Below are 22,799 nucleotides of genomic sequence, written 5' to 3'. Positions count from 1 at the left end.
TGAACACTCGGGATTTTCAAAGTGATACACTAGTAAAGGCTTCACTTTGAAATCCCCACTAGCATTACCACAGAACAAGAGAGTTAGCCTATTCTTCATAAGCTTGTGTCCTGGCAGTGCCTTTTCCTCCTGTGTGATGTAGGCCCTCCTTGGCATCTTTCAAAAGAGGTCTGTTTCGTCACAATTGAAGACTTGTTAGGGGACGAAACTTTCAGCTTTTAGGTACTCCTTGAATTCATTAACAAATTCTTTGGCCCCACCTTTGTCTGAACTTGCAGCCTCACCATGCCTTACAACACTGTGTATGCCACTATGCTTCTTGACTCTGTTGAACCAGCCTCTGCTGGCCTTAAATTCACTAACAGCAGCACTTGTTCCAGGCATTTTCTTTACGAGATCCGCATGCAACTGCCATGCCTTTTTGCAAATGATCGGCTCCACAACACTATCTCCTGCTAACTGTTTTTCGTTGATCCACACCAATAACGTCTCAACATCTTCGATTGTTTGTGATCTCTGTTTCGTTAGCATATTTACCCTTTTCGCAACATCAGCTTCCTTGATTTCTATTTTCTTTTCCAGGATGGAAATGATTGTTGATTTTGACTTCCCATACATCCTGGTGAGCTCGGCCACACATACGCCACTTTAGTATTTTTCTACATTCTCTTTCTTGAATTCTATCATGTTTCTCACCTTCTTTACCAAAGGCCTGGCACTAGGAACTTATTTTGTAGTCGCAATCAATAAACAAGCACAAAAAACAATGGATTATTATGAAATGTTTCAGATGAATGCTCACTCAGTGAGAGAGCCAGACAGAGATGCAAGAGTGGTGGCATCCTGGGCAGGTGGATGCATCTGATAAGGACAATTTCCAGGATGAGGTACGGAATCTGGAGCAAAATTTTTCCGAAAAAAAATTATTGAAATCCGAATCGCATGATATCCAGTGCAGACAAAATCCAAGGTTCCACTGTATGCATATATAAATTATATACAGCCTCTCCTCACTTAGTGACGTACTCTTTACCGACAACTCGGACTTACGATGGGCTCTGACCAGTATGCATACCTAAATGTATATTAGAGCTGATTTCCTCTATTTTGTTTATTACAATATGCAGTACACTACCGAATAAACATTTAAAAATGCAGTGGTACCCCGAGTTTCGTACAGCTCCCAACTCGAACAATTATGTAAGTGCTTTTGTAAGTGTATTTTTGGGGGTCTGAAACGAACTAATCTAATTTACATTATTCCTATGGGAACAAATTCGTTCGGTAACAGCACTCAAACAGCCTTCTGGAATAAATTACAATGTACGAAACTCAGGGTACCACTGTATAACAAAAATGTAATCATTGAGAGGGCAGGTCCCTCTCCAAAAATAGAAATGCATCAACCATAATTCATTCAGCAGCTGTCTTGACGGAAGTGCGCAAACATCATCACCGTTTAAATATCACTCCGAACTCTCTGCCACATCTCCACCCAAAGTGCAGGAATTGTACTTTCCACTTCCCACATTACCTTGCTCATACTCCAACAGTGCACCACAAGCCATAAAAACCACACGTTTCCGTTGGCTCAGTTATAACAAGTTCACACGAGCTCAAGTAATTGTTTATTCAGGTACAGGTACACATAAATACAGCTACACAAATTATCATACATAGCAGCATACATGTAGATTACCTAGGATAACCCCCCCCAAAAAAAAAAAAAAAAAAGTTAGGCAAAGTGACTTATTTCCATTAGGGTCCAATTATTTCAATTGGATACTTGAGCCCCTAGCAATCAAAGCCTCTTTTACCTCATCCTTCTAACAATTTCTGGGACCAACAATACACTTTTTCCTCATCTGTTCTCTGGTTCACCTCATTTTTCATAAACCCATCTACCAACAAGTTCACTCCCACGTCATTCACAGGGCCAGGGGCTGAGACTTGATCCTGCAACCACATATAGGTGAATGAGTATATTTACTTCCTCCATTTCATGCTCAGCAGACAGAAGATTGAGCCTTCACCCCATCTTGCTCTGTGCAACCCGCATAGGTTTGGCGCTTAACATTAATTTAATAAGAGAAATTTTAGTTTTTAACTGCTAAGTTTACATGCTTCCCATGCATTCTCATACTATTAATCTCACTCCAAAACCATTTCTCAGCTTCCTATGCATTCTCAAACTATTAATCTCGTCTGAAAACCTTTTCTCAATGAAATTTGTTGACAAATTTCATGTATTCTTTAACTGGTACTTGTTTAACCTCTTTTTCTCCATGTTTATGTACACTGCCCTCCATGTATCATTTCTACATTGTAAAAACCTCACAGCATGAACTTTTTCACCCTTACGACCCTTTTTACCACACTCCACCAATTGTTTCTCTTTCCATTCTCACCCACCCTCCTATACCCAAAAACTTTTGCTGTATAATCTAGCACCTCCTCATTGTCTGCACTCTCTACCCTACCTTTCTCCCAGTAATTGCTTATAGCTTACCTTGTCTCCTCCTTTAATTCACTCACTTTCACTTCACTCTTAGTCATTAATAGTTCTTGTACTTCCATCTATTACTTACTACTAAATAATGAACTGACGCATCAGTTACTCCTCTACAAACATGCACATTCAAGAGCTTTACCCATTGACCTTTTATCTACTATAAATAATTAGTATGTTTGATATTTCAAAATAAAAAAAAAATAGAAAATATGATGTAATATCCTCATCAATCCCCTCTATTGAAACTCTGGATTAAGTGGTAAACCAGCTTTTATCTCTGTTGTGACAGAAACACAGGCCTTATCTCTAGGCTTTATTGAACATAGAATCTTCATAGTACTTCTGCAACAACAAAATATAATGACTAGTACATCTAATAACTGCTTCTACAGGGATGGTGATGTCTTGCATATGTCAAGAGAAAAGTTATAACTACAGGCCACATATTTTAACTCGCCGTGTAATCTGCATCACTAATATATGGATATAAAAGAAGAGAATCACACACCATGTGTTGGCGCCCATGACACACCAAGCTGTTGTTGTTGTTAAGGGCCCCGAGAGGTGGTGCAGTATTATCCTGCTGCTGCTCCCCACAGGAGCAGTATCACTACAACCTCACACACCTAGTGTGAGTTCACTACTTGTTACACTTGGTTTACGTATACTAGATTTTTCTGGTATGTGTTTGTTGTTTGAGTTGCCTGTCGTGCATTTGCTGCTCAAGTCACCTGTTGTGTATTTGCTGTTCGAGTCACCTGGTAAGCATTCAAGACATCTGGTTCACTTGTGGTTTACAGTGTATGTTATGTTTCACAAGGGGCACTCTATGCATCACCTGCTCTTGCTGTAGTCTCTGTACTGCACTTCGGTGTGTTGAAAAACTGCTACCACAGAGAGTGCAGAGCCATTTTAGGATAAGATAACAGTGGCTCCCAGTAGCTCTTGAGCCATGGGAAGATCCGATCATACCATCCATAGAATCCTGGCCTGTCTATAGGAAGGACATCATCTAACGTTGGATATCTCTGCTGTTCGAATTCACTCCCTGCAGTCTTTTTCATCTAATCTCTTGCAGTTGATGGCTCTTCCGAGGTGTCCAAATCTGCTGGGATTAGCTCTGCTTGATATTTGTCCCAATCCTTTGCATTTGCAGGCCAGAAGAAAAGCTGGAATGTGGATATGATCTCCACCTACCATGCACGCTGGCCAGCTTCCATATCAACACACATTTTCAGCCCTTCTCGCTGTGTTTCCTTCATGCTGAAGTAAGGCTGCAAGATCCATAGGTTGTTAACAATGTAAATGAAAACATCAGCTACCTTAGATCGGTTGAGGTTGATAGGTGTCCAGTGTATTGCCTTAAGAAAGAAAAATACACTTAATTTCATGAGGTTTTCAGTTTCTTATACTGATAGCACCTCCTTCATTTGAGATGGGACTGGACGCCATTGACTCTCGGATGACCCCCGCAGTTCATTTTCCATTTACTCGCTGATCATGAAGATCAGTGCAACAACTAGCAGCCGTTCCTGCCGTCCCATGTAGAGGAGTGCCCGGATGCACAGCTTCTAAACAAGCTCAGGCGATGGGTTCCTAGTTCGATGCAGTTCAGTGTAAACCTCCAACCAGTCGATCTCATTCCTGATGACAGGGTAAGGCAGGTCCCTCAGCCACTCCCAAAGTGTGATGATTAGCACACCTGGCTCGAGATTCTCAATATTAGCATGAATGCTACGACGTAGGTTCACCAACGTAAAGAATCGCTGCCAACTTTGGTAATTTTCATCAAGTAGCATTTTGCGTGCCTCCTACACAGGCCTAAGACCCTGAGCTCCTATAGTAACCATGATTCTCTATAGGCTCGGGTGTAGCTCCAGAGGACTGAACACCTCGTCAATTCTTGACTTAAACTACATTTTTCAACTTGTATCTTTAAAAATCTGTGCAGTTAAATCAATGCAAACAATATTTAAAGTATTAGCTTTATATGCCTAGTTAACTTAAGTCTCACTCTGAATATATATAGTAAGGATGGAAGAGTAGTGACAGGCATAGCTTGGAAATATAGCAATTTTGGATTCCATGAGGATGGACTGTGGTCACATGGTAGTGTCGGATATTAGTGGCAGTGGATGTGCATTTGTGATAGTGATGGTGGTAGTAGTGCCAAAGTGAAAGCATTGATAATGCTGGTGTTAGTAATTGTGGTAATAAGAGCTATAATAGTGCCATAAAAATTGTGGTACTGTAGTGAAAGCAGATGTAGTGTTGGTGTGGGTGATGTGGTAGTGATGTTAGTACTGGGGTAGTTGCAGTAGTGATGTTAGTACTGTGGTGGTTGCAGTAATGATGTTCATACTGGGGTAGTTGCAGTAGTGATGTTAGTACTGGGGTAGTTGCAGTAGTGATGATGATAGTACTGGAGTAGTTGCAGTAGTGATGATATTAGTACTGGGGTAGTTGCAGTAGTGATGATGTTAGTACTGGGGTAGTTACAGTAGTGATGATAGTATTGGGGTAGTTGTAGTAGTGATATTAGTACTGGGATAGTTATAGTAGTACCCCCCACCCGGGAGGCCAACGCCGGATCACCCCCTGGAAAAGGCCCAGGCTGGGACAAGACCTGCAAACCTACTACAATACAATTGTAGTAGTGATGATATTAGTACTGGCATAGTTGCAGTAGTGATGATGATAGTACTGGGGTAATTGCAGTAGTGATGTTAGTCCTGGGGTAGTTGCAGTAGTGATGATAGTACTGGGGTAATTGCAGTAGTGATGTTAGTACTGGGGTAGTTGAAGTAGTGATGATTGTACTGGGGTAGTTGCAGTTGATAGTACCAGGGTAGTTGCTTCAGAGGAGGAGGAAGAGAGAGGGAAGAAGTTGCTTTCTTCAGAGATTAAGGATATGTGTGTAATGTGGATTAGGATGGAAAAATTTGTGGAGGAACATCACCCTGACAAAGATGTTGCAGGCTCTGTATGCTACATGTTCAATGACAATGTCTTGTCTCATTTTAGGCAAATTTTAAAGAAACTCCAGAAACAGACCTTTCTGGAACAGCGTTTTGAGCAACAGGGGTCCAGTGACTCTCAAGCTGGTCCTAGTGGCATTAAAAAACAAAGAAGGGAAGTAACCACAGAAAAGGACTTGGTACATGAAGTCTTTATGGAAGGGGATTCCCCTTCCAAACAATAGTAACTCTTCCATCCTCTCCCCTCCTCCCGTCTTCCACACATCAACAACTCTTCAATAAAGGTAAGTGTCAAGTTATTATTGCTTTATTCTTCATGTCTCATTGTTTTCTGTGTAGATAAATGTACATTTAATGTAAAAAAAAAAACATTTTTTAATACTTTTGGGTGTCTGGAACAGATTAATTTGATTTACACTATTTCTTATGGGGAAAATGATTTTGAAAATAGTAAATTTTGAATTTTGGCAGACACTCTGGAATGAATTAATAATGAAATTCAAGGGTGCACTGTATTCTCTACATGAATAAAGTTAACCATGATTGTCACTACCACACTTAATTGACCATAATTATATTTCAGACAAGGATATTGGTCTAAGAAAAATATTCGTCAACATGTTCTGTGGATCCACTATAAAGAATGGTCAATAAAAGCCAAGAATTTGCACAGTAACTACTACAAAAAATATCAGAAATTTGTGCTAATTCATAAGAGCTTCACAACCATGTATGAGAGAGCCCCACATAATTCAGCTCCCTTTTTTGGTGCTCCATATTTTCTTGGGTTTTCAACTGAGCCATTGATCATTATGTTTGGTGCTTTTTTCTGCTTTTCTGCACAACAATTCTATAAGAGAAGGGAGGCCAGAACCATATTTTTAGGTAAGTATTGTATGTACTTTGTATTTATCTTACTTTCGTAACTTTTTTATGCCTCGCTGTATTGGGAACTTAATGTACGATGATGTAAACACGTTATCAGCAGTTTTAGATGCATTTGTTATTGAGAAAAAAACTTTTCCACCTGTTGCCAATTGTCTCTTATTGCTGGGGGTCAGAAACTTAACAACTGTAGAAACCAGTCCCTCCTGAATATACAGATGACTTTCAGTAGCACCACAAACTTGAAAGACAGTTTATGCCCTGACTCTCGTATATATGGAATGGATGCATAGAAGTTTTTCCATGTTGTATCGTGCAAGGATGCTTGCTGGAGACAGCTAGTACTGTATTTTTCACAACAAAGTTATAAAACCTTTTCACCATTCATTATCCGCATTTCTACCAACACTCCATTTGTTGGTCTCCAGATTTAGTGCATTACGAATGACCCAGAGCTTTTGCTTCCCTTAGCCCATCATCCTTTGCATTCAATCACTGGCTGCATCTCCAGCAGACTGAGATAGTCTTGATGGGTTGTACAGCATTCTGGTGTTCAGGTCATCAAACTTGACATCTACATTTTCCATAGACCAGGACCTACCAATCTTCTGAATGGGGGACTGTCTTTTAATTAATTTTAAGTGCTCTACTCAACCAAGATCTTTGAGACTGCTGACAATATCATTGATCATGTTAGTAGCCAACAAGCTTATGTTCATCAGATAATGGTTACTGGTATGTTTCTGACCATCCTTCTTTCACTGCTGTCAACTATGGAAAATTCTATTATCATATCACACGAAATTCCTACTAGAGGTGCCCAGCATTTTTTCTGAGGACTCCTGTTATGCTGCCAGTCAAACATTTTTTGTGTAATTGTCCTGTTTACCATACAACACCTTGATTTTAGTTTCAACTTCAACAACTTGTTACTCTTCTCTGTGTCCCACATTTAATGCAAACACGCTTTGTGACTATTTATTGCAGCAACTATAAGTTTCTTCTTTTGCATTCCTGCAGACTCCCATTACTTTACAAAAAGGTCTGAATAGTTTACCATAAGACCCTAAAAGATGTGCAGTACTTAAATTCTAAAAGCAGTCTCGAATAATACTGTTCAATTAGGACTCCATACATACATTTCCACAGTACAGTATTGGTCTGCTTAAACTGTGTCCCTTAGTTTCACTACCTGTTCATCAATTCAAACTATAGTACGGGTGAGGTTAGAACCTATGGCAAGGGAGTTGTAAAACTCCAGGCCAGTGCGTAAACCCATATTGTGGTTTGTTTGCAATTGTGTTATTACAATTTCGTGAGTCAAGTTCATCAATGCTTCACTATTCATATATTATGAGTATCATTCTTCCAGTGCTGTGCTGAACTTAATATGGAATTTAGAATTTTAAGTTTTGTATTAAACCACAAATCTGATTGATTAGCATGTTTAACCCTTTGACTGTCGCGGCCGTATATATACGTCTTACGAGGTACCGTGTTTGACGTATATATACTCATAAATTCTAGCGACTTCAAATCAAGCAGGAGAAAGCTGGTAGGCCCACATGTGAGAGAATGGGTCTGTGTGGTCAGTGTGCACCATATAAAAAAAATCCTGGAGCACGCAGTTCATAATGAGAAAAAAAAAACTGACTTTTTTTTTTAATAAAAATGCCGACTTTGTGGTCTATTTTCGTATAGTATTTATGGTTGTATTCTCGTTTTCTTGGTCTCATTTGATAGAATGGAAAACATATTATAGAAATAAAGGTAATTTTGATTGATTTTACTATAAAAAGAACCTAGAAATGATGCTCAAAGTAGGAGAAATGTTTGATTTTTGCCAATGTTCAAAAGTAAACAAATGATGCCATTGTCCAATAAATGTCCAACTAGCCATTCTAATATGCAGTCATGAATGGGTTGATGTTATTTATACAATTATTACAGTATTGCAGTAGTCTGCATAATAGTAAGTCTTCTATTTTTTGTTTAATAAAAATTCAAAATAGAAAGCAAGAGTAATATCATAGGGGCCTGGAGACATGACTGATGAACAAAGAAATTGTTATTTTAGAGCCAGGAATGTCTGCATTGTTCATTCTGGACCTTATTTTCAAACTCATATTTTTTAGTTTTCGTGAAATTGGCCAAATTGCAAATTTCTGACCACATTATTAGGTAGTTGAAATCGGTAAATGGGCAATTTCTTGTACTCAATCAATAGAAAAAATGGAGTTCTAAAGAAATAGTTATGAGTTTGGGTGACTGAAACAACGGAATTAACTGAAAGTAGGGCTCAAAGTGGGCGAAATCGCCGATTTGTAAACAGCGCCGAGGTCGCTAACTTCGCGAGAGCATAAGTCTGTCAGTTTTCCATCAAAATTCGTTTTTTTGGTGTCATTACAATCGGGAAAAGATTCTCTATCATTTCATAAGGAAAAATAATTTTTTTTTTTTTTAAATTTTGCGACACCAGGAGACACCTCAGGATTGGGGGTTGCGACAGTCAAAGGGTTAACCCATAAACGGCCCAAGCAGATCTACGTTCACATGTGTAGTGCTCCAAAAGTAGATCTTCGTTTTTTTTTTTTACATATTTTCAAATATAACAAGAAAAAAAAAGTAGATCATAGTTTTTTTTAGTCATTTTCAAATGTAAAAAAAAAAATCTACTTTTTTTACATACTTTCAAATGTGGAAAAAACGTATATATACGTTTGGAGCGTTTCCGGGTTAATGGTTACTAATTAGGGATGCATTTTATCTTGATACTATCAATTGAGAACACTGAGAATACTTTAATACCTAAAATAGAGATAAGAGCAAGTGTTTGTATGTACTAAGAAATGTACAGTGTTCAATGTATACAGTAGGGCCCTACTTATACGGCAGGTTAGGTTCCAGGCTATCGCCAGAAAGCAAACATCACCGGAAGCAGAACACCATTTTTTCCCACTTACAAATGTATATAAATGTCAGACAACAAGTTTACACTAACTTATATTAAGTTAGTAATAGAACTAGATATTAAAAAACACAATAAAAAGTAAAATACATACACAGTATATTCATTACTTACTTTAATATATTTGTAGTCTTTATAGGAAGTCAGGTGTAGGTAGCCCTGGCTCCCCATCCCCAACTTAATATATGATATTTAAAGCAGCCCATTATTTACTTTAAAATATGTATAGTCTTAATGTTGGATGAGAGGTGAGTAGTATTCATGTGTAGGAAGGCAGTGTAGGTAGCAGGTAGGTGTAGCCCGCCTGGGCTACATCTACTGGCTACCTACACTGCAGCCCAGAGCCATATTAATACCATCAACATACCTTGTTCACTGAATTTAATCGTTTCTAACAACTACCTTCAGATGCCATCATAAATGAAGAGAGAAGTAATGAATAATTCATGCCGAGAATTGTAAACAAAAGCGGAGTGTTAAGGGGAGTGACTAGGCCAAATGCAGATTTATAAACGTTTTTTCTGGTGCTGGACCAGAGAAAATGTAATGTTTTTCCTCTGCCCAGCTACCACACCTCCATAGCATATAAACATAGCATGTTTCTATGCTATGTAACATGTTTTTTTTATATAATTTTGAAGAAAATATCATAGATGGATTAATGAAAATGTCTATATTAACATAAAATAGGACATTTAATGTGCCCAAGAGTGATTATTACATAGTACATGTATTAGTATGGCGTTAAGACTAGAAGGACACTTAGTGTTTTAATGTGTACCTGCATGCCAGCACAGTGTGTAAGTGTATTTACATACAGGTACACAAGTATTATCAGAGTACATACAAAATATGCAATAATTTTAAAATACTTAAAATTTTGAAACGTTTCCAGACAGAGAGATGTGCTCATGGAGAACGTAAACAAACCGGGTGGCGCGTGCCATATTAGAAAGACAGGTTGCCATATAGTGAGTTTTGGTCATAATTTGAAATCGCCGTATTAGCACATTAAATTTAGTGTTATTTCCTATATCCAAACACAGAACTGTGTTTTATGCTAAAAACTCCAACCCCGTCTAACATCCATTGCAACTTGCTTTGTTTCGTGAAAAAAATTGTATCCCCTCATAGCTTATATTTTTTAAATAACACACACTGAAATTTGAACTGTTTGGAATGACATGTAAATTGTCGTATCTCAGTGCATCTGCAAAGACAGTGATTATTTATGAATGATGGTGAAAGTGTTGAATGATGATGAAAGTCTTTTCTTTCTTTTTGGATTTTTCTTTCGTTTTGGGTCACCCTGCCTCGGTGGGAGACGTTCGATGTGTTAAAAAAAAAAATTAACCTAAACATGCCTGTACTCTAAAGGAGAGGTGAGTGGGTTGCATTTTGGAGGGTCACCTGAAACTTCTGGCAAGATGGTGATTGAGTGAATGATGGTGAAATGTGTTTCTTCTTCTTTGTTTTTCTGGATCTGTCTTCCTCTGTAAATGATGGTCAGTGTGTTGAAAAACACACTTTTTTGAACTGTATTTTAGAGCAATGTATAGTTTTTTAACAGTGGATGTTTCCTGTTTGTCTTTAGTCAGTTCATACAATTGTTTTATCTTTTAAAAATATAGATAACTATTCTAAACATATCTTTCAATTGCTCTTCATAATATGAGCTTAGCAAAAGAATATTTAATATTTTTGATAGTGTAATTTACCTGTATAACGTAAATTTTCTACATGCAATTTTGTTAGCTGAGCTTGAATTCTGGAGGTCGGAAGTACAGTGCCTGTACTCTGAAGGATGGATATGGATGTTGCAGCTCAGTGAGTTAATGTAAATGTGACATCTGCTTACCTCTTCCAAGACAGCTATTAAATAAGTGATAGTGAATGCATTTCCTTTTTTGGAAAGCTCTACCTTGTTGGGAAATGGCTGATGCCTTAACAGAATCTGCAAGTTCAGAAACTCCACTTTTCTACAAAACAATTAGGTTAACTTTCAAAAAGTGGTAAAAATATAAAAATCAACTAGTGGAGAGACTGCTTTATTAATTTAGTACATGGTGTAAACATGGTATAGCAATATTGGTTGATACTAACGATTTAAAACACACATGGAGTGGTTAATGTGTGAGTAGTCAACAAACACGTTCACTGAAATACAGACTCTTGTCAGTGTTTTTTTTCTTTCTGTTAGAACTTGAACTGTGAGCCAGATACTCTACTGTATTGAACTCTTGATTGTCATCACTAGTTAAATTCCATAACCTAATTTTGTTATAGTTAAGAGATAAGCATTAAACAGACTATCCATGTCACACTGTAAGCTCCCTGCCTGCTAGCAACTGTCTTTGTGTCTTGTTGCTAACACTAACAGTGTCAGACATGTTCTAAATATTTATATATATATTAGACAGTTGGCTATTTGGCAAGGTAGAATCAGAATATTGAAGCTTTTGAACAGCCCACTGAAATACTTCAATATAGTTTGTTATAAGCATAAAATTATATATAATTCATTGCAAGTGCATGTCAACAAAGATGTGATGTCTAAGAAATTTCAGTATTTAAAATTTGGTAAATATGAACAGCAAGAGCTGACTTACTGTTCATATAATTTGTACCATCTCATTATTCTGAACTTTCATGTAAAATCAGATTATATAGTTCCACATTTATCATATAACTCCAAAGTTAGTCTCACATCTTAGTAAAATCCAGAACTGAGAAAATTTGTGTAAATAAGAAAGCTGAGTAGCTTTTAACACAGCACAAGTTAACTATGGCTTACCAGGCTGAAGCATTCTGTAAAATTCCATTAAAATAAATTCAAAATACACTATGTGAATACATTTCTAGAATAAAGCTACAACTTATGACAGCCAAACTTAGATAAACAAGTCATTAATGCACTTGAATAAATTAATCTGACTTTGCTTAAGAACACACACATGCATGTTTGTAATACATCCATCAGAGAAATCACAATAAGAATTAATATACATAATTACTATACAGTAAAACTAATCTTATACTTTAATATCAGAACCAAAGTGAACTCAGCTAGCATTAGACACTTTAATAAAACAGCTGAAACCTATGATTAAATTCCATGACAAATTTTGTCCTCCACACATCATTAATATCAATACATGGTAAATTTTTTGCACTTCAATTATTCAGTAATGTGGATAACTTGGTTGGCCTGATGCTAAAGAATGGAGTTAAAATGCCAGAAGTAAAGGCACTTTTATCTGTGACTAGTAGTCCACAACTGCAACAATAGCTTTAGGTCCCATGCTCAAATTCAGGCATATAATAATAAAAAATTAAGAAAGCCAGTCTTGTGTTTTATATATGAACCTCATACTGACACCTCAGGGGACAGACAGGACTCGACCTGTGGCAAGGCAGTCTTAATATTATCAAGCCAATGGTCTTACCACTACACCATGCCAGTCTAGCAAAATTCATCCAGATGGGTATACTTCTATACACTATGGGTTATGGGTATATTATTCTATACACTATGGGTTGGTTAGCACTGGCCCCACTGACCATAGATGCACGTTTTTATAAATGAATCTCTGGCCAACATGGTAGCAACAAAATTTAGCTTCTCAAGTTCCTCCATAGCCATTATTAACAACTCATGGAATTAATTCAACATGGTCATAAACAACTCCAAGAAGGGACAGGACTTCGGCTGTGGCAAGGCAGTCAAAAAATTACCAAGCTAACACTCTTATCACTGTACCATACCAGCCTAATAAGATTTTGCCACTGAAACAGCCAGTTTATTGTGCACCCATATCATCCAGTGAATGTTAGAGCAACAACATATAGATACACAAAGAGCATAGGAACTAGACCTCGTAAGGGTTACCAGGAGTACATCTTAAGATATAAATTGTAAATATATATCCTGTTATGTCAATTAAAAAGATATATTGACATATCACAAAAGTACATTTATATACACTAGGGAATTTAACACTGGCTTCATAATTTTAGTATTGCCTTTCCACTGGTAGTGTCCTGCCCCATCTCCAAGTTGTTTATAATAATGTTTTAGGATTTCATGAGTCGATTCTGCAAACAGATGGTATCACCATTTTAACTGGATACAATCCTGCACATTGTAATCGAACATTAATGACTTACAGCATGGACAAAGAATTAAAAACTTGTGATTTTCCTATGCAATGGCATAACATCAATATTTTCTTATACACTTAGCCTTGATGACTTAAAATGGAAATGCACTGGGAACCTTGAAATAAATCTCTATTAATATACTGTACATTAGACTAATTAAAAATAGATTTTTTTTATTGCACTCAAACATAAATATTAATAAACTTTACCAAAGTTCATATTCTATTGATTTTTTGTAATGTGAAGGATCTTGCTTTAGCAATATATATGTTTGACATAAACTTTAAAAAACAAACATTCACAGATGGTGCCTTGATGCTGGTGAGGGCCACTCATTCCAAGGAACTGGAGCTACCCTTTCCTTTGGATCAAACCTAATTACCTTCCACATCTTAGGCACAGTATGACCCCGATGGTTTATCACTTTTCCATGAATATAATAAGAGTTTGAGGACATAAATATAGGATGTGCACCACGAGTGAAGTATGCCACAGTCAAACGACCATATGCTGTGCTTTAAAGCTTTAGATACACAAAAGACAGAGCCATGCACCTAATATACAACTTATAAAAAGCAAAAAAAAAAAAAAAAAAAAAAAAAAAATGGGGGTGTGGTCAGCTCTGTCACAAAGCTCCTCTGTGCAGTGCAATTTTTTGTAAATGCGATGAAAAAAGCCTATCAAAAATTGGAGAGCACATGCTATGATGGCCTTTCTATAGGCTATTCAAATCTGGACATACTTTTTCAAATGCAATTACAAAAAATTGTGCTATACAGAAGAGCTCTCTCAGAGCACTGACTGTAACTTCAAAATATTGAGAGAATGCCTTTTAATGATTGTCACTAAAAAATAATACATGTTAAACAAGTTCACCACAAAAACTTTAATGTATATACCATACTGTATTTTTCAAAAGGATGCAAAACTTTATATTTACATAAATAGTATGGACAACTCAAACTGGAGATTAAACAATATCAGCAATTCTATCAATGAGCATCTTCTAGATTCACAGTTGTTAGGTTAAATTAATGTTCATCTCCATTGCTCATCAACATAGATCTAAATACATTTTCAGCTCATTACAATATGAAAATACAAAACCCAATATACAATACTTGGTAAAGAGTTAAGACTTTTATAATGAAATCTGCAATGAGATATACTGATACAAAACTGATGAATACCTACAGTGAATGTCCTAAATGCTGGATACCTTATAAACTGTATGAAAGATGAATTAAACTGCTTGCTTAGGCCTACTGCTAACATACCATGAAATATTTCCCTCACTTTACTGCCTCTTTGACCCACTAATAAATGAATAATATAAATGTGTGGAAAGATATGTTTTCTTTTCTTAGAATATATATACAGTTTTCTCTGCTTTCCTTTTGTACGTCTCTTTACCCTGTCCAACAGTTCGGTTATTTTTGACTGATATTGTCTTCTCGTTATGCTTTTCAACATTCTGAATGTATTCTGCAAATTTATTAACTCCAAAAACAGACAATAATTGTAAAGACTTGATGACACAAAATCTTCGATGCCTGGCTCCAATTCCACACTGATTCTCTTTAACCAAAGAGCTTGTCGAAACATCCATGGCAGTAAGGTTTGTCGTTCTGCTCCTTGAAGGTGCCCTTGTTTAGTTGTTTCAGGCAGAAAGAACAGACAAAGTGTTCTGGGTGGTACTTCCGAAACATGGCCGTGATGCACCGACCTGCGGAAACATCGTGAAATAATTATAATGTCAATGCTTTTAGACCATGTCAGAGAATGAACTAAGAAGAAAATGCATTCACTACCACTAGATCAACAACAGTCATTCTGAATCATCATTAGACCAACTAGCATTAATTTTGCACTAAATCGAAATACAGTAAGGCCCCACTTATATGGCAGGTTAGGTTCCAGGTTACTACTGGAAAGAAGACATCGCCAGAAAGCAGAATGCCATTTTTTCCACTTACAAATGCATATAAATGCCAGCTAACAACCTTACACTAACATATATTACGTTAGCAATAGAACTTAGGCATTAAAAACAATAAAAAGTAAAATACACATACAGTACACCCATTACTTACCTTAAAATATTTGTAGTCTTAATGTAGGGTGAGAGGTAAGTTTAATTTGTAGGCAGTCAGGTTTGGGAAGTATGGGTAGTCTGCAGGGGCTGCCCTCCCCATCCCACCCTCACATAATGTAAACAAACCAGACGAACGTGTCTGGTTTTTGTCACTTTACATTGTGTACAAGTTGTCTCCCGTTGATACAGTAGAATAAATAGAGAAACACTCCCATTCTCATGTAACACCATTTTTAGAAGAAATGACGCCCTGAGTGAAGGCATACGAAAGGAATAATTTTCTAGTTACCCCCAGTAATATTATAGTGTTGTTAAATTAGACACATGTACAACTCTTGGGTATCTTTATTGAGGAAACGTTTCGCCACACAGTGGCTTCATCAGTCCATACATAGGAGAAACTTGAAGAACAGGAGGAGAATGAGATAATCAGTCCCTCAACCTTGAGTTGATGTGGTCAGTCCATCAATCTTGAATAGAATATGGCATATGAGCGGAGAAGCAGCTTATAAACCGCTCATATGCCGTATTCTATTCAAGATTGATGGACTGACCACATCAACTCAAGGTTGAGGGACTGCTTACCTCATTCTCCTCCTGTTCTTCAAGTTTCTCCTATGTATGGACTGATGAAGTCACTGTGTGGCAAAACGTTTCCTCAATAAAGATACCCAAGAGTTGTACATGTGTCTAATTTAACATGTCGGTTCTTTGAGCCATTCATCTACAATATTATAGTGTACACATCGTCTCTGATGTTGGACTAAAAGTTGCCTGGTTACCATAAGTCCTGCAAGTCGCCTGGCTACCACATCTCATATTTATGTTAATTTATTCTGCTGTGGGGTGTATTTAGATGGATTAAGCAAAATGTCTATATTAACATTTTAAATGATATTTAATGCTCCTCAGAGTGATTATTATTGTGTTATATTATTATCATTATTATGTCATCTTCAAGGCTAATAAGACACACTTAGTTATTTTAATGTGTACTTGCATGCCAGCATAGTGTGTAAGTTTACTTAGGTACACGTACACATAAGTATCAGTTATGATAATAATGTAGGTATGTAGTCCGCCTGGGCTACATACCTACACCTACCTACATAGCTACACGATATTTAATGCGGCCCAGAGCCATATTATTACCATCGACATACCATATTCACTGAGTTTAATCGTTTATAACAACTACCTTTAGATGCCATCATAAACAAAGGGAGAAGTAATGAATAATTCATGCCGAGAATTGCAAACAAAAGCATTATATATTAAGGGGAGTGATGCAATGTTTTCCCTCTACCCGGCTACCACACCTCCATAGCATATAAGCATAAAATGTTTATATGCTGTGTAATGTGTTTCTTATATAATTTTGAAGAAAATATCATAGATGGATTAATGAAAATATCTATACTGACAAAAAATTAGACATTTAATGTGCCCAAGAGTGATTATGATTACTTAATAGAGAGATGTGCTTACAGAGAATGTAAACAAACCGGGTGGTGCGCCCTGTATTTGAAAGACCGCTTGCCATATAGAAAGTTTTGGTTATAATTTGAGATCATCGTATTAGTGGAATGCTGTAAGGCGAAACGCCGAAAAGCAAGGCCCTACTGTACACAGTAGTCAAGACCTAACAATTCTTGGAAATATATGAAGCGAGAAATACTGAGAAATAAGTACAGTAGAGCCCCACTTATACGGCGGGTTAGGTTCCAGGCTGTCGCCGGAAAGCAGACATCACCGGAAGGCAGAACGCCATTTTTTTCCATTTATAAATGCATATAAATGCCAGACAACAAGTTTACACTAAATTATATTAAGTTAGTAATAGAACTAGGCATTAAAAACACAAAGTAAAATACATTCACAGTACATTCATTACTTATCTTAAAGTATTTGTAATCTTAATGTAGGGAGAGAGGTGAGTAGTACTTATTTGTAGGAAGTCAGGTGTAGGTAGCCCTGGCTCCCCATCTCATACTTATTATATGATATTTAAAACATCCCAGAGAGGTAAAATACACATACAGTACACTCATTATTTACCTTAAAATATATGTAGTCTTAATATGGGAAGAGAGGTGAGTAGTATTTATTTGTAGGAAGTGAGTTTTCTCTGATGGCTGTGCAGAGAAAACGTAACATCAAAGGTGAGAGCAGTAATAACACGAGGAAAACTTGTGGTACTGGCAGCCAGGACACAACCCTCATCACCCACCGGCACCACCACAACACACGACAGACAACAACAAACATGGCCGCTGCCACAGTCCAAGATAACTCCTTCCCAGTATTTGATGTCAAGAAGATCACCGACCCAGAAATAGCTAACCTCCTTACGATTCAGAATCAAACGATCACCAAACTAACTCAAGAAATGCAGGAACTAAAAGCTAGCAATGCAGATTACCTCAACAAGATCACTGCTCTTGAACATAAACTGGACACTCTGGAACAACAAAGCAACACCCACACCCAGTCCCTAGACACCATCAACACTCTAAAAGGCCAAGTCACCCTAATTACTACCAACATTATAGAGGAAAGATCAAGAGTGGACCAACAACTTGCCAATGTCATAACCAACTTCCAAGACCATAATGACCAACAGCAGCTATCTGACGCTGTTGTAGTTAACAGCAAACATCTCCCACCCACAGTCACCCAAGAGACCTGCATGGAGACCACCCTACAGCTTATCAAGGACCACCTTTGCCTTAACATACATAGTGATGACCTAAAGGATTGCAAACTGATGGGCTACCAAGCGGGTAAAAAAACAGTGCTGTTAAAATTCCAAACTAGCCTACAAAGAAACAACCTACTAAAAACATCTATTTCTATGAAATCTGATGTTTACGTCAATGAGTGTCTTACCAAAACAAGACGAAACCTTCTTTATCGGCTAGGAAAATTACTCTATGCCCAAAAATTCACCAGTGCTTTGTGAGGGATGGAAAAATCGCAGTTAGGAAACAGCCCACTGGGAAGAGATACTTCATCTCTACAGAACATGACCTTAAAACATTCCTAAGTGAGGCTGGACTAACAGAATCAGAGTAAAGTGCAGATAATACCCATAGTCCACCGTTAGTGTTATATTGTCATAAATTTGTGCTCCCCTAAAATTCTAATACCCCAACTACTTTTGATTCTCATTGTTGTATTCAACGACCATTCTACCTCATAGTCTTAATTGTGTTTAATATCTACAGAATCTATCTCCTTTTTTACAACTTACCGCATCACTGTTCTATCTTATTTTATTATAAACTAACCATAACTTGTCCTCAATAATTCTACCTCACTTTAAGAAATACTCAATTGCCCAATTTTGCTTTAAACTATATTGACCAAACTTATTGTAAACTTCTTTTATTGACCATTTTTATTCTATACTTTTTTAAACTAGTATTTTCAACTACAACTTTCATATTATCCTGTCTACCATCTTACTAGCATATTATAACCAAGTCATTGCCATTTTTATTTTTATCATTTTTTTTTATTATTCTTTTGCTACCTTAACTTGTGTATTTTATCCTGTCAATTTAAATCTAGTTATACTCTAATTCTTGTAAACAACTTATATAAGACCTTAGTGCAATTACAACTGAGAGTCTTGTGCCTTTTTTATATTATTAGATTAAACTCAGTTGTACTATAGCTCATTCTCGCTCAATACATAGTCAATACCAAATTCACTATATTAGACCATAGTGCAATTACTAGTGAGAGACTGGTGCTATTTTTAATTTGTATTTTTTATTATTAGATTAAACCTAGTTGTACTATAGCTCATTCTAGCTCAAAACATAGACTCCACAAAAGTCATTATATTAGACCTTAGTGCAATTACAAGTGAGTCTTGTTCTATTTTTAATTTGTATTTTTATATTACTAGTTTATACCTAGTTGTACTTTAGTTCATTCCAGCACAACACATAGACAACATCAACTTCATTATGTGTAGTGGTGACTATACTCTATATGACCAAAATACTCTAGCTATATACTTGTCCAAACTTCCCACCACTACAGATATCAGTACTAGAACTCAACACACAACTCAGGATATAAATAACCATAATTTAAACCTAGAAGATGATTGATCACGTTGACCCTGATCTAAACCTCCATAATCTGACACCCAATCAAAACCTATTGGAAAGTAACTGCCTTTATTACACAGCATCACAAGCCAGCACTATCCTAAACAATGCTAAAAGTCTATCAGTACTTAACTACAACATCAGGTCCTTAAGCAAACACTATGATGACCTTCTGGCACTCCTTGAATCACTAAAGACACCCTTCTCCTGCATTATTCTTACTGAGACCTGGCTTAATACCCTTTACCGGGCAGACCCGAGTGTAGTCGGTCCTCATAGCGTGGTTTTTTGCGCACGTCCTACAACTCCCGCCGCGCATCTAGGTTCCCATTCTCTATTTCTGACCAATCACAGACCTTCCCTGAGTCGCCCAGGCTGAGCGGTGATGGCGGCTGCTCGCTTCCCATTGGTCGAGACAGCAGAATGTAAACACTTCTACCTTGCCGGCGCCAAAACTCGTGTTTCTCGGTATAGTGCTCCTTATATACTGAAGCATTTCACCCAATACAATGTCGGTAAGTACTGATTTGTGTGTCTAGTGTGTAAATGAATAGTTTAGCCATATTTTGATATATATATGAAGGCGTTGTGAAGCATATTACGAGTGCACCATGCAAATGAAAAAAGTGCAACAAAATAGGACCAAGCATGGCCGTTCCTGCCCTTTTAGGTGCAGTTTTCAAGTTTCGGTATATAAATATTTCCATAAAATTTGGTAGTGTATATATGAATTCAGTAATGGTCTGGGTGTGTACAGAATGTTTTTATTGTCCTTCCAGATCAATAAGAAATTGTTCTACGGTGAGTCCTCCAAGGCTACCTCGAAATTTGTCTGTGTTTGGGATGATACTGACTCAGATCAAGACTCAGATGACATGGATTTCCTGGATAGTGAGGATGAATTCTTGCCACCAGATGCAGAGGTGTCAACAGATGGGGAGGAGGAAGCTGCGCCACCACCAAAAAAAAAAAAATTGAACAAGAGGAAGAAACGTATTACTATGGAGGAATACCCTGATGAAGAAGTGCTTCAAGATGATCTTGCTTCTCAAGTAGACACCAAATGGAAGAATGAGGACATCCACAATGACCCTTTGCCTAAATATGAACATAAAAAGCCTGTTGAAGTTAGGTGTGCATATGATTATTTTACAGACTTTTTTACTCAAGACATGATAGACAACATTACATTTCAAACTAATTTGTATGCCAGGCAAAAAGACATACATACTACTTTTCAAACAGATTCTGAGGAAATGACTAGGTTTATAGGTATTCTGTTGTATATGGGTTACACTGTACAGCCATCCATTGAGGACTATTGGAGAAGTGCAAGTAGGACAATTCAAGTTGCAGAAGTCATGGGATCAAAGAGGTTTAGGTTGCTGAGGCGTACCATTAATTTCAATGATAACACAAAAAAGAAGGATAATGACAGATTCTACAAAATAAGGCCTCTTTACAATGGACTAACTAAAGCTTGCTTGAAAGTTCCAGCTACACCCAAGCAGTCTGTTGATGAAGTTATGGTTGCTTTCAAGGGTAAAACAGCTGGAAACCTAAGGCAATACATCAAAAACAAACCAGACAAGTGGGGTTTCAAACTCTTCTGTCGTAGCAGTGAAGATGGAATCATACATGATATACTGATGTATCAAGGTAACCCAACTTTTGAGAACCATCACATAAAGCTGTCAAATGAAGAAAATAAACTCCCAATGAGTTCCAGGATTGTTCTTGTACTTGCAGCATCTCTTGACCAAAGAAAAACATCAGCAGTCTATGCTGATAATTTCTTTTCAAGTCTACCTTTGGTCAAGGTACTGAGAGACAAGTATAACTGCAGGTACACTGGAACAATACGTGATAATAGATGTGGTAAGCCACAACTGATGCCTGTGAAAGAAATGCAAAAGAATAATGTGGCCAGGGGCTATTTTGATTTCCAAAGCAATGATCATATCCTTCTTGTAAGATGGAAGGACAACAAAGTTGTGACTCTAGTCACAAATGATGTCGGAGTTTATCCTTTGGGTCTTATTGAAAGATATGACAAGGCATCAAAGAAGAAAGACCACTTTGAGTGCCCAGGCATCATCAAGAACTACAACGCAAACATGGGAGGTATCGACAAAAGTAACATGTTGGTCCATCTTTACAAAACACCAATGAAATCAAAGCGTTGGTACATGCGGCTCTTTGCTTATGTTTTGGATGTTGCTGTTGTGAATGCATGGCTTCTTTACTGTCGTGATTGTAGGTCACTAAACATGCCATGCACACCACTGAAGCTATTCAGGCTTGACATCTCTGTCACTGCAAGATCCAAAGGACAAAAGGTCAACCGCACCAGCATGAGACGAAGTCGAGATTCACCCAGTACTTCTTTGGTTGGCAGTAATGACGCTTTGTCAAACGTGGAATACCCATCTGCATTTCAGTACCAACGTGCAGAAAGGCCAGATGACAGTGTGAGGCTGGATAAACAGCTAGGTCACTGGCCAGTGCTAGGTAAGCTGCTTTCATGCAAGTTTTGCAGCAAAAAGAATAATCATGTCACATCCTCATTTTGCTGTGCCATATGTAAAGTAAATCTGTGCATAAAGAAGGATAAAAATTGTTTCATGAACTTTCATTTGCAAAATTAGTGATGTGAAATGATTGTTCTTTCTCAGGGAACTCAGGAATATTTCATTTGTAAGTTGCATCCCATTGCAATGTGTCATTGTTGATAAGTAGTTCCTATTTCTATTTTTTTACTGGTTACAAATTGTTCAGAAACAAGTTCCATTTATGTTTTTTATATTGTCTACTTGTATAATAAATTTAAAAAATACTTATTTCGTTTTTTTACAACCAATGCAACATTGCAACATTCAAAAATGGTATACCCCAAACGGGCAGGACCGAATACACTCGGTCTTCGAATATCTGCAATTGCGCGAGATGTTACTTTCACAACTCTGTTTGGATGGTCTCAGTGACCTTACATTGAGTGGCTCTATCCCCTCATAGGAAATCAATTTCAAATTCACACTTTAGACTGCCTTGCCCTCTGAAGGGTTTTAAGCAGGAC

General features: G+C 37.2%; 1 protein-coding gene and 1 long non-coding RNA gene across 12 annotated transcripts in view; one reads left to right on the top strand and one right to left on the bottom strand.

Annotated features, from left to right (window-relative positions):
- The window catches only part of LOC128687558 (uncharacterized), a 31,502-nt gene extending 19,149 nt beyond the window's left edge, over positions 1–12,353 (top strand). Inside the window, exons 2-3 of the long non-coding RNA XR_011391875.1 lie at positions 6,074–6,375; positions 11,099–12,353. This is a non-coding gene — a long non-coding RNA (uncharacterized lncRNA). The remainder of the gene's footprint in view (positions 1–6,073; positions 6,376–11,098) is intronic.
- The window catches only part of Pax (paxillin), a 216,670-nt gene continuing 205,246 nt past the window's right edge, over positions 11,376–22,799 (bottom strand). For all 11 annotated transcript variants that reach the window (XM_053775026.2, XM_053775030.2, XM_053775022.2 and 8 more), the window contains one exon: positions 11,376–15,230. In XM_053775026.2, the coding sequence (XP_053631001.1) occupies positions 15,085–15,230 (146 nt within the window). In that variant the 3' untranslated portion in view covers positions 11,376–15,084. The remainder of the gene's footprint in view (positions 15,231–22,799) is intronic.

The sequence above is a fragment of the Cherax quadricarinatus genome, chromosome 11 (genome assembly GCF_038502225.1).
Source record: "Cherax quadricarinatus isolate ZL_2023a chromosome 11, ASM3850222v1, whole genome shotgun sequence".
NCBI classification, from domain to species: domain Eukaryota; kingdom Metazoa; phylum Arthropoda; class Malacostraca; order Decapoda; family Parastacidae; genus Cherax; species Cherax quadricarinatus.
The sequence above is the reverse complement of the archived record's forward strand: the minus strand, read 5'-3'. Positions and strand labels throughout refer to the sequence as shown.